At 45.5% G+C, this 14424-nt stretch overlaps 1 protein-coding gene across 5 annotated transcripts in view; it reads left to right on the forward strand.

The window, feature by feature from the left end:
- Positions 1-14424, forward strand: part of ATP2B2 (ATPase plasma membrane Ca2+ transporting 2) — a 277471-nt gene that overhangs the window by 238688 nt on the left and 24359 nt on the right. For all 5 annotated transcript variants that reach the window (XM_054977415.1, XM_054977411.1, XM_054977412.1 and 2 more), the window contains one exon: positions 10129-10311. In XM_054977415.1, coding sequence (XP_054833390.1) covers positions 10129-10311 — 183 coding nt within the window. The remainder of the gene's footprint in view (positions 1-10128; positions 10312-14424) is intronic.

Consider the following 14424-nt stretch of genomic DNA (forward strand, 5'->3'; position numbering starts at 1 on the left):
ATAAGCACAAGGTTTAAGACTATTATCCTCTCCCCGTTGGAGAAGAACACCCCCAATCGCCGCATCGCTGGCGTCTACCTGTACTATGAATGGGAAATTTTCATCGGGGTGTTGCAGCACTGGTTCAGATATGAATTGCTGCTTTAAGAGATCAAAAGCTAATTGGCATTGTGGTGTCCATATTAATTTAGCGGTTGGCTTTTTGGCTTGTTCCCCTTTGTTTTTTGTTTTTAGTAGTTCTGTAAGGGGAAGAGATATTTAGGCAAAGTCTTGTATAAATTCTCTGTAAAAAATTGCAAACCCCAAAAATGATTGCAGTTCTTTACGATTTGTGGGGGGTTGCCATTCTTGAACTGCTTTAACTTTGCCTGGGTCCATTTTCAGCCCATCTTTTGAAATGCAGTAGCCTAAATAACTGAGTTCAGTTTTGTGAAATTCACATTTAGACAATTTGATGGGCAACTTGTTGCACATTAGAGTAGTTAGTACTTGTTGAACTAACTGTACATGTTCTTCCTCTGTTTCCGAATAAATTAATACATCATCCAAGTAAACGACTACTCCTTTATATAAAAATTCATGCAATACTTCATTGATCATGGACATGAAAACCGAAGGTGCCTCGGCCAGGCCAAAAGGCATGACTAAATATTCATACTGTCCCAAGGGCGTATTGAACGCAGTTTTCCATCCATTCCCCTCTCTTATACAAACGTGGAAGTAAGCATCTTTTAAGTCCAATTTTGTAAAGATCTTACCTTGTGCCACGACGTTGAGTAGGTCTCTGATGAGAGGTATGGGATAAGCATTTGTGGAGGAGACTGCATTAAGTTCTCTGAAGTCAGTGCATAGTCTTAATCCTCCATTCTTTTTTTTTAACAAACAGCACTGGAGCGGCATGAGGACTATTTGCTGGCCGGATAAATCCTCTTTCTAGATTAGTGTCAATAAATTTGCGGAGCTCCTCTCCTTCTATAGGGCTCATTGGATATAATCTGCCTTTGGGCAAGTTGGCTCCGGGGATGATTTCAACTGTACAATCTGTCCTCCGATGAGGAGGTAAAGTGTTAGCCTCTTCTTCAGTGAAGGCTTGCAGATAAGCTCGATATTCTTTGGGTATTTGATTGATTTCTTCCTGGGTAAGAAGTGCTTGTTCCATGAGGGTAGGATTGTTACCCCAATTTTGGTCCCAACGATGAGTTTTGCAGCTATCGTGTTTAAAAATAATGCTTCCAGCTGGCCAATCGATGTCTGGGTTGTGGTCCCACAACCACCTGCTCCCCAAAATCAAGGGGTATTTATCTGTAGAGCTGATCACAAATGATCTCATCTCCCAATGTTGTCCCATTCCAGTGATCACAGGTATTGTTTCAGTGGTAACTGGGTTCATGTTAGTACCATCCATTTGTTCAAAAATAACCAGAGTCTCTAGTTCTTTCATTGGGAGTACTAGTCCATTTACTAGAGCGAGTGCAATAATGTCTCTGGAGCATCCAGAATCAATGAGAGCTTGCACATGAATATGAGTCTTTCTTTCAGGATTGACTAATGTGACAAGCATGAATAATATGGACCCTCGAGGTCTATCCACTATGGGAACGGACTGCTTTTTGATCTGCCGTTTGGGTCTGTTTATGACAGATCCATTTCGTTTCCCGAACTGGGGCTCTCTGGTCCTTCTTCTCCGATTAGAGCGGTTGAATCAAGTTCCATGATTTCTTCAAGCTCTAATCCTTTCTCGGGAGGGTTTCTTCGGGAAGAACCTTGCCCTCTCGCAGTTCGTGGAGCTGGCGTTGGGCGGTACGGCGGGGGAAGGGTGGTAGAGGCTGGACGCCGTGGTTGGAACGGAGTTCGTTGCACAGGCCTAAGTGGACATTGTGCTGCGTAGTGACCACTTTGGCCGCAATGTAGGCACAGTCCTTGTTGCCATCTAGCTTCTCTCACTCCCCTGGCTGCGTATCCTGCTCCCCTTCCTCCTCTCACAATTATTGAAGTCCGTCGATGCCCTGTCGCTTGCTGTTGCTCCACAAGCCGTACTTTCTGCATTCGGTTTTCCACTTCACATGCTATTTGAATCCAACCCAAGTGTGGGGGGATTATCCTGCATAAGGGCCCGATCCAGCAGTTTGGGATTCATGCCTTGTTTAAAAAAAAATATTTTTGTAGATTCCTCACACCTGGGGCATTTTGCAGCCAGCTGTCGGAATTTAGTAACATAGTCTCTGGCCGACATATTTCCTTGCCTAATGGTTTGTAATTCTGTTCGTGCTCTACCCTCTTCCAATGGGTCTTCATATTGAGCTCGGAGGGCTGCCACCAATCCTTGTAGGGAATCTAATTCTGGGGCCCCCAATTCATATAACGTTACATACCATTCTGCCGCTTTTCCTTGTAACCGAGATCCCAGGTGTTCGATTTGACTGGCCTCATCTTCGAACAAATGTCCCCAACGATTAAAAAATTGAAGTGCTTGTACTAAAAAAAATCCCAATTTCGCGGGATCCCCATCTAATGTAGCTTCCAGCGTCACCCATCCCATTGGTAGCTCTTGAGGTCTGGCAACCAGTGATGGTAGTGGGTAGTACTGTAAAGGCGCTGGTCTCTGTTCCGGCCGTACATCGGGTCGTTGCAGAATGGGTTGCATTGGGGGTTGTTGGGGTCTTGGTTGCGGGGGCCCCTGCGGTCTCAGAAGAGGAAGACCCTGTGGCCTCGGTGGCAGGCCTTGTGGTCTTGGAGCCGGAGGACCCTGTGGAAGTAGAGGGGGGCCCTGTGGCCTTAGAGGTGGAGGACCTTGCAGTGCTGGACCTCGTGGAAGAGGTTGAAGAGGCGGCTGTTTTTGCGGCGGTGGGAGTCCCGGAGGAAGCTCTTGTGGCTGTACAGGTTGTTCTCCTGGAAGGATTGGTGGCTCCTGCGGCTGGAGAGGAGGTTGTTCCAGCGGTCCTTCTCCTCCGTCATCTCCCGGGGGCCCTGGTAGGGCACCTCCGTCGTCACCCGGGGGCCCCTCCAGCACCTTGTCTTGAGGTTGGTCGGGGGGGTGGCACTGGTTCTTGCTGATCATCCACCAGCAAGAGTGGCAGTTGCCCCTCCTGAGGGGGAACCCGACTTGGTGCTGGACATAATCCAGGTAGAACCCTCTGAAGGGCTGCTACCCCTCGACCGATTGAAACTGCTACCCCAACTTCTCGCGGGGGCTCCTCTCCTGGGCCTCCTACAACCAACACTGACAGCAAGTGTACTGCGTGTGCTAAACTCACCTCTGTGCTGCTGATTCTGTCTTCCAATCTTTGTATATGTCTTGGGGCCAAGGTATGGACATCCTCCTCTGGTAAGTCCTGGGGCACTTCAGTTGGAAATTGTGTAGTATCCATATATTCAGCAGAGGAGGCGGCTGCTCGGGGACAAAGTCGAATCTCTCCCATTCCGGTGGCCCCGGTACTTTCTCCTTCCTCCGATATGTCGGCCAGGATTCCTTTCGCTAGCCCCTATTGCCGAGATTCCAGCATCCACCGCTAAAGTTCAGCTCTGTAACTGTTGTCAACTGTAATCGCTCGACTCCCGCTGCCCCGTCCACGGGGCAACTACAGCGTAGTCCCAACTCATCAGATCGCGACGGGTAGTTTCCCAAACTTGGGTACTTTCAGAACCTCTTAGGTCCCATTCTAATTGGTCGGACTCTCTATTCCAGTAATACCACGGTTGGCTACTGGATGTCTCCATTGACGAGCCGACAGCTCTTTTCCCATCCATCTGCGATCTGGTAAACACCGTGCTTGCTCTCCTCTCCCTCGTCTCTCTCGTCCTCGAACCCCACTGCCTCGGTGTACGCAACGATATCAGGGGTTCCGCCGTCGCCCTTGGTCGAGCTCCCCAGTCCCTCCGGACATCCTGGGTATGCGCTCTGTCAGGTGCGAGGGTATACAATGTTGCATGGCTTGACTCCGTTCCCCCCCGAACGGGTTGATTAGTGGGTTCCAGTCCTTCCGTGTTGGAGACATAAGGATCAAACAAAGGGTCCCTGTTGGACGCGGCCTTGGTATCCATCTCCTCCGGCCTAGGAATTGGAACAGGTGAGATTCGTAACAAAATGTCAGACTGTGGCTTGCTAAAAGTTGTAATCCAGACTACCTCTTGCAATGAGACATGAGTCCATTGGTTTCAAAAGATTTACTGAATATAAACAACCATTATAGCTAGGATCTTGGCAGATACAGAAGTATTGTTATGAATGACAGGCAAAAGCAAAGGTACAGAATAGCAGTCCCCTGTAGGCCCCATCCTCCCCCACAGTTCTCAAAACAAACGGCCCGAGGGTGAGAAAGTGAAAGCTTCCCAAGGCTGGAAAAGTTGTAGACATAACATTGTCCTTCTCTCTGTGAAGTTCCAGTGAACTGCTTGCCACCTGCAACAGAAGCACTTACAATACTGACAAGATTAAAATGGAGTCTCTTTGGTTAGAAGATACATAAAACATAGTCAGAACCTGACAGCAGGAAGGTGGGTGCTGCCAGCGAACATCACAGACTGGTTCTCGGTGGGAGCCTCAGCCGAGGACACACAGTTGCTGGGGGACCTTCTCCCTCCCCCCACCCCCCGATGATGACACATCATGTCTCCCCCATCATTTCCGGCAAGGAAGGAAGGTGGGTGATGTTGGCCATCACGATGGTTCTTGGTGGGAGCCTCAGACCAGGACACACAGTTGCTGGGGGACCTTCTTCCTCCCCCCCTCATGATAACACGTCATGTCCCTACAATCGTTTTGGGCGAGGCAGGAAGGTGTGAGCTGCTGGCTGCTGCCGCCACACTGTTCCACGGTGGGACCCCTGCCTAAGGAAAGGAGGACACTCAGTAGCTGTGGGACTTCCCCCTCCTCCTCCTCCTCATGATGACACGTAGTGTCCCTTGTATCCTCCTCATGATATGTCCCGTCCCTTCCATCCTTTTCTGGTGAGGCAGGAAGGTGGGTGAGGTCAGCTGCTGTTGTGTGTTGCCTAAAGAGGCTTCCTTAGCCAGGGACACTCAGAAGATGTGGGACTTCCCCCTTCTCACCCTCCTCATGATGACACGTAGTGTCTAGGGGTGTGCAAAGGCACAGTGGTTCGGCTGTCCTGATTCGGGTATACCCAAATCGAGAAGCCGATTCGGGAACAGCTGTACCCGAATCGGCAAGTCGATTCGGGTATAGCGATTCGGGTATCGATTCGGTTTGATTCGGGGGTTCGGGAAAGCTTTTCAATGGGAAAAAGCCTCCCCCAGGCTTCTCTGAAGCCTGGGGGACGCATTTTCCCACCGAATCAAGCCAAAATTGGTGGGGGCATTCCTCTAACTCCTCTCTAACAACCCCCCATGTTTCAGACCGATTGGACTTTGGGGGGCCATGTTATGGCCCCCCAAACCAGGTCCCCCTATCCTCGCCTATAAAAGGGCATAGCTTTAGGTTGCTGCTGCTAATCTCCTATTTTGTGCTTGCTGCTGCTGATCTCCATTATTTCCTATGGGGGGGAAATGAAGAGGCAGGCTTCCTTTGCCAGGGGTCGCATTTTGCATGCAAAATGCCCCCCAACCCTCAGGGGCCCTTCTCTCAACTTTACTCCCACCCCCCACCAAGGCTCAGCCTGCGCCCACTTGGGGGGGCATTTCATTGCCTCCCCAAGTAGGTGACCTTTTCTCTACAACCTACATCTGGGGGAGGCTTGTCTTGCCAGGGGTGGCATTTTGCATGCAACCCTCGGGGGCCCTTCTCCCACCTTTCCTCCCACCCCCCACCAAGACGCAGCCAGCTCCCACTTGGGGGGGGGGCATTTCATGGCCTCCCAAAGTAGGTGCTCTCTCAGCCCCCAAAGTCCACCCCCTACAGCCCCACACATACCCAATACCCCCCAGCTGCCACACAGACCCAGATTCCCACATTAGCCCCTCACAGACCCAAATTCACCCCCAGTAGCCCCACACCCATAACCCCAGGAACAGGCTTGCCAGCCCTCTCCCTTTGTTCCCTATGCTGGGAACTTCTAAACTCTCTTTCCCAGGGCAATTCTGCACAGCCCAGGGGTGCCACAATGGTGGGCACACTTCTGAGTGCCAGCTTGTCCCTGGGAAAGAGCACCTGAACCACAGACACCCTCCCTCAAATTCCCCCACCACCTACAGAGATGGCTGGCCAGCCAGCCCCATTGTTTCCTATGATGGGAACCAACTGCACAACAAAGAATAAAACACGAACAACACAAAATAAAGTTTTTTAAAAATTATTTTCTCCCTTTCAAAGTACAAGTAGGCAAAGCATTATGACACATTACCCCAGCAGTCCCCCACACAGAAAAATTAACACAACTCTCACTTAACATCAGAGAATCACAAAAACAAAATTCCTGTCAAAGACACTTTATTTCTTGAACAGCTTTAGGTTACACAGTAGGGGGGGTACACCAAAGGGCAGTCCAGCATTCCACCTCACAAAAATAACACAACTCAACATCAGAGAATCACAAAAACACAATTCCTGTCAAAAACACTTTATTTCTTGAACAGCTTTAGGTTACACAGCAGGGGGGCACACCAAAGGGCATGGCAGCAGTATCTTACACAAAAATAACACAACTCACTTCACATCAGAGAATCACCAAAACACTAACGCGGCCGGGCACACGGGGGGTGCCGCTGGCAAGTGGTCAGATCCCCTGCCCCCGCAGGGGAGGCAGCTCGCCACCGCCTCCCCGGGCCTGCCTGGCCCGGCGGCTGCCGTTCTCACCCACCTCCCTTCCTTGGCAGGTAATACGCCCCTCTCCCCTTCGGCCCAGTGGCTGGGCACATGGGGGGTGCTGCCGGCGAGTGGCCAGCCCCCCCGCCCCCTCAGGGGAGGAGGCTCGCCACCCCCTCCCCAGGCCTGCCGGGCCCGGCAGCCACTGTCACTCACCATTCCTTTAGCGCTGGAAACCGCGGGGCGCCCTCCCGCGTCGGCCTTCCCGATTCCCGATTCTGCATCGGAAATGGAACTTGATCGGTGAGGTTCGGGAACCAGGGTTCGGCGGCACCACAGAATCACGATCAGCTAAATTGGGGTTATTTTTTGGATCGTGCCCATGTCTAACAGGGACTCACGAACACTTACGATTATGACCTGTTCATGAACATGTTCATGGTTGGATGTTCATGGGGGCCAGCAGGCTCTCCTCCAGCCATCATCCAAGTTTGGTCAAGATCCCTACTGCACCACTCCCATAAACCTGACCTGAGCAGGCACCAGGAAAGGTACCAATAATAAATAATAGCTTGGCCCCAGAGCTTGTCAGCAGCCCTGGAAGTGGAAGGGGTAGATCCATATCCCACCACACACAAAGAAAATTCAAGCTCCAATGCACTCTCCATGTCTCTCTATCAAAATGCCAACAACTGTCTGTCTCCCTCTCCACTGTCTGCAAAGACTAGCCAGAACAGCAGATTGGTCTGTTCATGGCTTTTTTTTGTTCTTATTTCTGTTCATGCCCATCTCTAATTATGACTCACTAGCAAAAATTTTTAGCTTTGAACTTGTGATATTGGTGGCTAGCTAATAAGGTCTTCTCAAGTGTCCTAAAATTAGTTAAAAGATCTTTACCAAGTTTTTGGATACACTAGTAATTAACCTGCAAAATTGAGGTGTTGATTTGAAAGCCTGTTCTATAATATGGCCTACTGAAGTTCATACTATTAAGAAGAATGAGAATTTACTAATTCCAAAGTGATTCTCTGTTTCTTAAAGTGAAACAAAAAAGAGTCTTGTGGAACCTTGTGGCTGGCACCCTTTCAGTATTTGAATAGAAGGTGGGAAAGTCTGTTGTCTGCGGTTAAATAAACAGTAACAATTTAGTATGGAATTGTATGAATGCAGTAAAATATTTTAGTATTGAAGCAGAAAAGAGTTCAGGTTGCAGAAGTGAACTTAAAAGCAAACCTGAAAATCAGGGGGCGGGGCCACTGGCCATGTGACCATGTGACCATTTTTGCCAAGGGCGATTTAAACTTTTAAAAACTCCCCCCTTGTTCCAGCTGACCCAAAGTGATGTCATTGTGTGGTCCTGAGTTCCACCATCTCTTTTCTCAGAAAAAAAGCCCTGGTAATTTGTATGATTGGTAGTACAGAAGAAGCTGGTTCTCATTAATAACTACTGTTTCAGCAGTTAAAAAAGTACTTTATGAAATTTCTGGTTCTGGGATTTAAAGGCTACCTAAATTGTCACCTATGTTTTATTTGTAAGGTTGCTCTTTTTCACCTCTAACTTTGACTGATGTGGAGTTCCAGTGTAGTAATTATCAGGAGCAGAAGTTGATTGAAGGAATCATCACAGATCTATCGTAATCAAGTCAGGTTTGTAGGTGCTGGTAACAGAGAGTGGAAAATATAAAGGCTTTGAATGGAAAGGTTAGAATATATATATATATATAGGAATGAAGAAAAGCTGCTATACTTACTGTTACCAGAACAGAGTTTAGGAGAAGTACACTCTCTTGTGGGAGAGAGGAAATACCACCTTTTTATATAAAACTTTTATTCAAACTCAGATACTAATATAATGTAATTAAGTGATGACTAGAGATTGTCACGAACAGCAATACGGAAAAAAAAGCTACGAACAGCCCAATCTGCTGTTTGCGAGCAAGCTGTTCATGAGGCCCCATTCCTGGTGAACATGTGTTCGTTCCAAGCCCTCTTCATGGCGTCCATCAGCCGTTCGTAAAGCCAGATAGTCTGGTGCCTTTCAATCAATTCCCCTGGAAACATAGGCACGGACTGTCTGAACTCTGTCTGAACTCCTGGCTTTCCTTCTGGCTTGTAACTCCTCAAAGTAGCTTCCAGCAGTCCAGTTTTTGCCACTGTGAAAAGAAAATAACAGGAAAGGGAGGGACCCATGGATCATGCCTTTCCCAGCATGCAATCTCTCTGAAACTTGGGGGGTCTTCAGAGGACAGTGAGGACTATGTCCCCTGCAAATTTGGTGTTTATTGGACATTGGGAAGATCAGTTTGTAACCCCTCAAAGTAGCTTCCAGCAGACAGTCCAGTTTTTGCCACTGTGAAGAGAAAATGACATGAAAGGAGGAAACCCATGGATCATGCCTTTCCCGAGGTGCAGTCTCTCTGAAACCTGGGGGGGGGGGTCTTCAGAGGACAGTGAGGACTATGTCCCCTGCAAATTTTGTGGGTATTGGACATTGGGAAGATCAGTTTGTAACCCCTCAAAGTAGCTTCCAGCAGACAGTCCAGTTTTTGCCACTGTGAAGAGAAAATGACATGAAAGGGGGAGACCCATGGACCATGCCTTTCCCGAGGTGCAGTCTCTCTGAAACCTGGGGGGTCTTCAGAGGACGGTGAGGACTATGTCCCCTGCAAATTTGGTGGGTATTGGACATTGGGAAGGTCAGTTTGTAACCCCTCAAAGTAGCTTCCAGCAGACAGTTCCATTTTTGCCACTGTGAAGAGAACATGACATGAAAGGGGGAGACCCATGGACTCTCCTTTCCCCAACTCAAGTTCAGCTAAGTCCCAAGGGTGCTGTTCTGGCTCCCATGAACCTCCAACTGTGAACATGTTCGTGAACATGTCATGTTTGTCGATGTTCGTGAATCTCTGTTTGTGTATGGCAATGAACAACGAACATCGTGTTTGTTTTTTCCCAGTTCTTGCCCACCTCTAGTGATGACTTCATCGGATCCTGCTGCTTTTATTATCAAATAAGTGGGGTTCCAGAAGAGGTAAATGGAAATTTTTTTTAGAGGGGAACCAGTGACTTCTTGGTTCCTCCTGGTGGTACCTCCAGGTTCAAGAATCCTTGAAGTTATAAGGACCATGAGGGACCATAAGGACCAATATTGCATCCATAAACAAACTCTGGCCTTCATTTCAGATCTAAATTTATACGTGTTCTGAAAGCTCTTATTTAGTATTCTGGTGGATTGCTCCAGCAGTTTGTCCATGCAGAATCCTTCAGATTTTGAAGGGATATCGGCTGGTAAGTTCCTTGATAAATGATTATATGTCTTAAATGACATTAAACATATGTTGGATTTTTAAATAGCAATCATTGGATTTTCGTATGCTATCTTTAAATACAGTGTTCATTTTCATAACTTTTAAAACATTTTTTTTCAGGTTATTGCAAGCATCCCAACAAGTAGGCTAAAGTTTTTAAAGGAAGCAGGAGGGCTAACAGAAAAGACAGAGGCACCTGAAGAGGAGCTGAATGAAGATGCAGAGGAAATTGATCATGCAGAGCGAGAACTTCGGCGTGGACAAATCCTCTGGTTCAGAGGGCTTAATAGAATCCAAACTCAGGTATGTTGTACCAAATGGATGGGGATAGATTTGCTAGCAGCCTTTTCCCAGTAATTTGCTTTACATTTTGGAAGGGCAATAATACTAAGTAAGAGCAAAAGCCACATGCAAAGTGGCTTAGATACGATAGATATGAATAGGAGTTATTCTATTTAGATCCTGAAGGGGAAATACTATGCATGCTCAAGATATTGCACATGTGGAGGATTGTACAATGTTGATATGACCAGAACAGTCTCTGCTTGTGGATCTCAGTGGATGCATTGAAGGTTTTGTGGGCACTGGGCTTGATAAAGCATCAAACATAGAATGGATTAGTATTGCACTTCTGTGTAATATGAAATATATAACTGTACATATAAATAATATTAATTAGATCTATCATTTTGTTTCTTCAAAGCTTTTAAGTGCTGTGACCTACTGTGATATAATTTTCCAAGTATATTATAAAATGCATATGAACAATGATCTTGTATTACTGTCTACAGCAAAATGACACTGCAACTGTTATGTATCAAAATGTCTTTTTTAAAATAATTCTGCTTTTCTTTAAAAAAATAACAGATTAGATTTCTGCATTGCCAAAAACAGAGCTTTGGGAGGGAAATATTCTGTAATCAAGTTTAAATTGTTCTAATCTCTTTCTTTACCTTGTCAGCAAAATATTTGAAAGTTAAAGACTAAGAAAAGGTTGTCCAAGGGTAGTAGTGTTGCTGTATTTACCTTAAATTAGCAGGATTTACATATCAGTATGACACCAGGATTCCAGTGGATATTTTGCCATGTATTATAAATCTACTATATAGTTGTTTTTCTAATGGATATAGATAAAAGTTATGCATGATCTATATTTGTGTATGAAACAAAAGACATATTAATAAGCAACATTGTCATACGTAAATATGTTTCAAACCAACCATTTTTTCTTCTCTGTGCAAGCATTTGTTATTGTAGCAAAGTGTTAAAGTAGCACTAAAATGGCAGTTTTTTAAAAGAACTGTTTAGTCAGAAGTTTAAAAATAGCTTATTGTAGTGAAGGGGAGAAAAATGAAATTGCTTTGGAAGTACAAGTGGCTTTTAAGTGAAATTGGGTTATTTTAGAAACTTAATTTTATTATGTCTTTATTTGGAAAATTTCTATGCCACTTTTCCAAGGAACCTGCCTGAGGCAGCTTAGAAATAAAATATTTTTAAAAAACCATAAAACATCATAAAAGTTATTAAAACCGACCATTCAAAACAAAGCAGTTCAGAAAATAATATAAAAAAATAAATCAGCTTAAAATGGTTCATTTCTCAGCCATAAACAGATGTTAAAATTATGTTTAAAAGGAAAAGTCTGGTAAAGAGAAACATTTTGGCCTGGCAAAGGACACTCCACAGGCAAGGTATTAACTCCAAAAAAGCCCTGTCTCTGGCTGCCACCTACCTCACCTCTGAAGTTGGGGCACACAGAACAGGGCTTGTGAGGAATATCTTAGCTGGGAAGCTAGACAGTATGGGAGGAGACAGTAGTCCTTTAAGTACCCTGTCCCCAAGCAATTTTGGGCTTTAAAGAAGTGCAAGCACTTTGATGTACTCATAAACAAATGGGCAGCTAGGGCAGATCTTTCAGCACTGGGGTAATGTGATCCCCGTATCCTGTTCCTGACAATAGTCTGACTACAACATATTGAATGAGCTGAATTTTCTGAACTGTTTTCAAGTGCAGTCCCACATAGAGTACATTACAGTAATCTAACCTGGATGTAATCATTGCATGGATCAATGTGACAAGATCACACTTTTCAAGAAGAGCTGTAGCTAGCATACCTCAGCTGATAAAAAGCACTACATGCCACAGAGGAGACATGGAGCTCCTGTAGGCCAGAATCCAGCAGTGCCTCCAAGCTATGAACCTACTTCTTCAGGGTGAGTGCAACTAGGGTTGCCAGGGACCTGGAAGATCCCCAGGTCCCTAGATTCTCCGGGGGACTGGGAGCCAGCACTTACCCCAGCTGTCTTCTTCGCATGCATGCACAGCTTGTGCACGCTCCTGGTTCATGTGATGACATCACTTCTGGGAGTGATGTCATCACGCGGGGGTCAAAGGGCGCTCTCCAGGTCACAGGGGGCCCTTGTCCTCGCCGGAGTGGGCTGCTCTCACCACGGCCATGGCCTGCTCTTGCCACCACCACTGTGGCAAGCTCTCATTTGGCTCAAAGGAGGCACGGCGGTGGTAGCAAGAGAGGACCACAGTGGCGGTGAGACCAGCCTGCTCTTGCCGCCACCGCAGCCCACTCTTGCGGCATGAGAGTCACACTGCTCAGGGAGGGGGTGCCCCAGGGAATGCACCTCCCCACCAGCCAAGTAAGTGGGGGGAAAGGGTAGGATTGGGGGGAAAGGGTGGGATCGGGGGATCCCCCACCTCGGGTGGAGGAATGGGAACCCTAAGTGCAACCCCCTCCAAGACAGGCTGGCTCCTCAGTCAGCAAACGGTTTTGTCATTAATCAACAGCACCTCAGTCTCATCTGGACTGAGCTTTCGTTTACTAGCCCTCAGTTTTAGAATTAAAAGAAACAAGGAGTAACCACTTTCAATGTAAATAAAAGCAAAAGACAGTAAGAGTGTGTGTGTGTGTGTGCGTGCGTGTGTTAGATGAAAAGGCAGTTAGCTGATATAAGAGTCAATATTCTTCATGAGCCCTTTACATTATAAAACTTCTACTGTAATTTTGGAAATTGAAAATGAAATGTGGAGAAGGAAACAGGGGAGGATGGGGAACACTCTGAATGAATGTCCGCTCTTTTTCTGGGTAAGTAATTCAATGTAGATTTGCCTAACTTGGATTAGAACCATGATTGAAGAGCACTTTCCAAAGAGAAAAATCTGTAACTGTGTGCCCATGTGGGAGTGACCATGAGCCCTGAGTCATCCTCTAAATGTGAATTATTTTCTCCCTGGTGGCTATAGGAGGAGTGTTGTCTGTTGACATTTCTGTCAGGATGTCTTTCTGGTTGTGGTGAGTGTAAACAACAAGGAGCAGATATTGCTCTTGGTTCTTCTTGTAGATTGAGAAATATCCTTTAGTTCTTCTGCATACCTTTATCTTCATGATCCATGGAAAATTATTCTTCTTGTTCACTATTTAAAACAAAATAAACAATAATGATGTTTTCTTGCTAACCAATACTCTTCAATTTCCTTTCTACTTAGATGTAGAAGTATTGTGGTAGGAGTTGTTGGTACCTTCCCTACCAGTAAGTTTTTGTCATGTCCCCACTCCGTTCCCATTACTCTATCTATTACTATCTATTACTTCTGTGTCCATTTAACATCAATTAAGTATTGATTCAGAAAGAGCTTTGACAGCAGTTTGACTTATCCATTGGTGCTTGGGGAGACAAAATGAGTAAGAAGTACTATAGTACACTTACCATATACATGGAGCATTTGGACGCACCAATTCTAATTAGTAGCGCACCAATTCTAATCAGTAGTGTTTTTTAATTATTATATTAGTCTGTTTTATTTCAATTTTATTGAATATTATATTTTTGTATTGTTTTTAACCCTTGTAATTGTTGTGAGCCGCTTCAAGATCTTACCTGAAGAGAAGCAGTATAAAAATTGAATTAAATAAATACATAAATAAATAAAAACCCATGTACTACTTATACAATTTATAAGATGTCATCAAAGGAAGAAATGATGGAATAAGGTCAGGATGTCTAACATACTCATTAATGGAGGAGTTGCAGAAAGGTAGAACACTTCAGATTATTTGCATTTTCATATACCAGATTATGCCATTTGTGAAGAATGTGAAATGCAGATGATTGGACACTTCTGCCTCCACTTATTTCTCCACAATGGATGAAGACGGGGGCCAGAAGAAATCAAGCTCTAACCTAGTTTCCAGCAGAATGGGAATATATATATAAAAAGAGAGAGAATATTTTCATTGTGTCTTTCTGATAGCAATCTTGTATTTTACTTGCTTCAATTCCATGAATGTTAAAACCAAAGTAAGAAACAAAGTTCTTTGAGTTCTTGGTCCTCACAAAGTAACTGTTTCTGAAACAATTTGTATTTACAATTCTATACTTAAGAATTCCTTAACAGTGAGTCCC

The sequence above is a fragment of the Eublepharis macularius genome, chromosome 4 (assembly GCF_028583425.1).
Source record: "Eublepharis macularius isolate TG4126 chromosome 4, MPM_Emac_v1.0, whole genome shotgun sequence".
Lineage (NCBI taxonomy): Eukaryota > Metazoa > Chordata > Lepidosauria > Squamata > Eublepharidae > Eublepharis > Eublepharis macularius.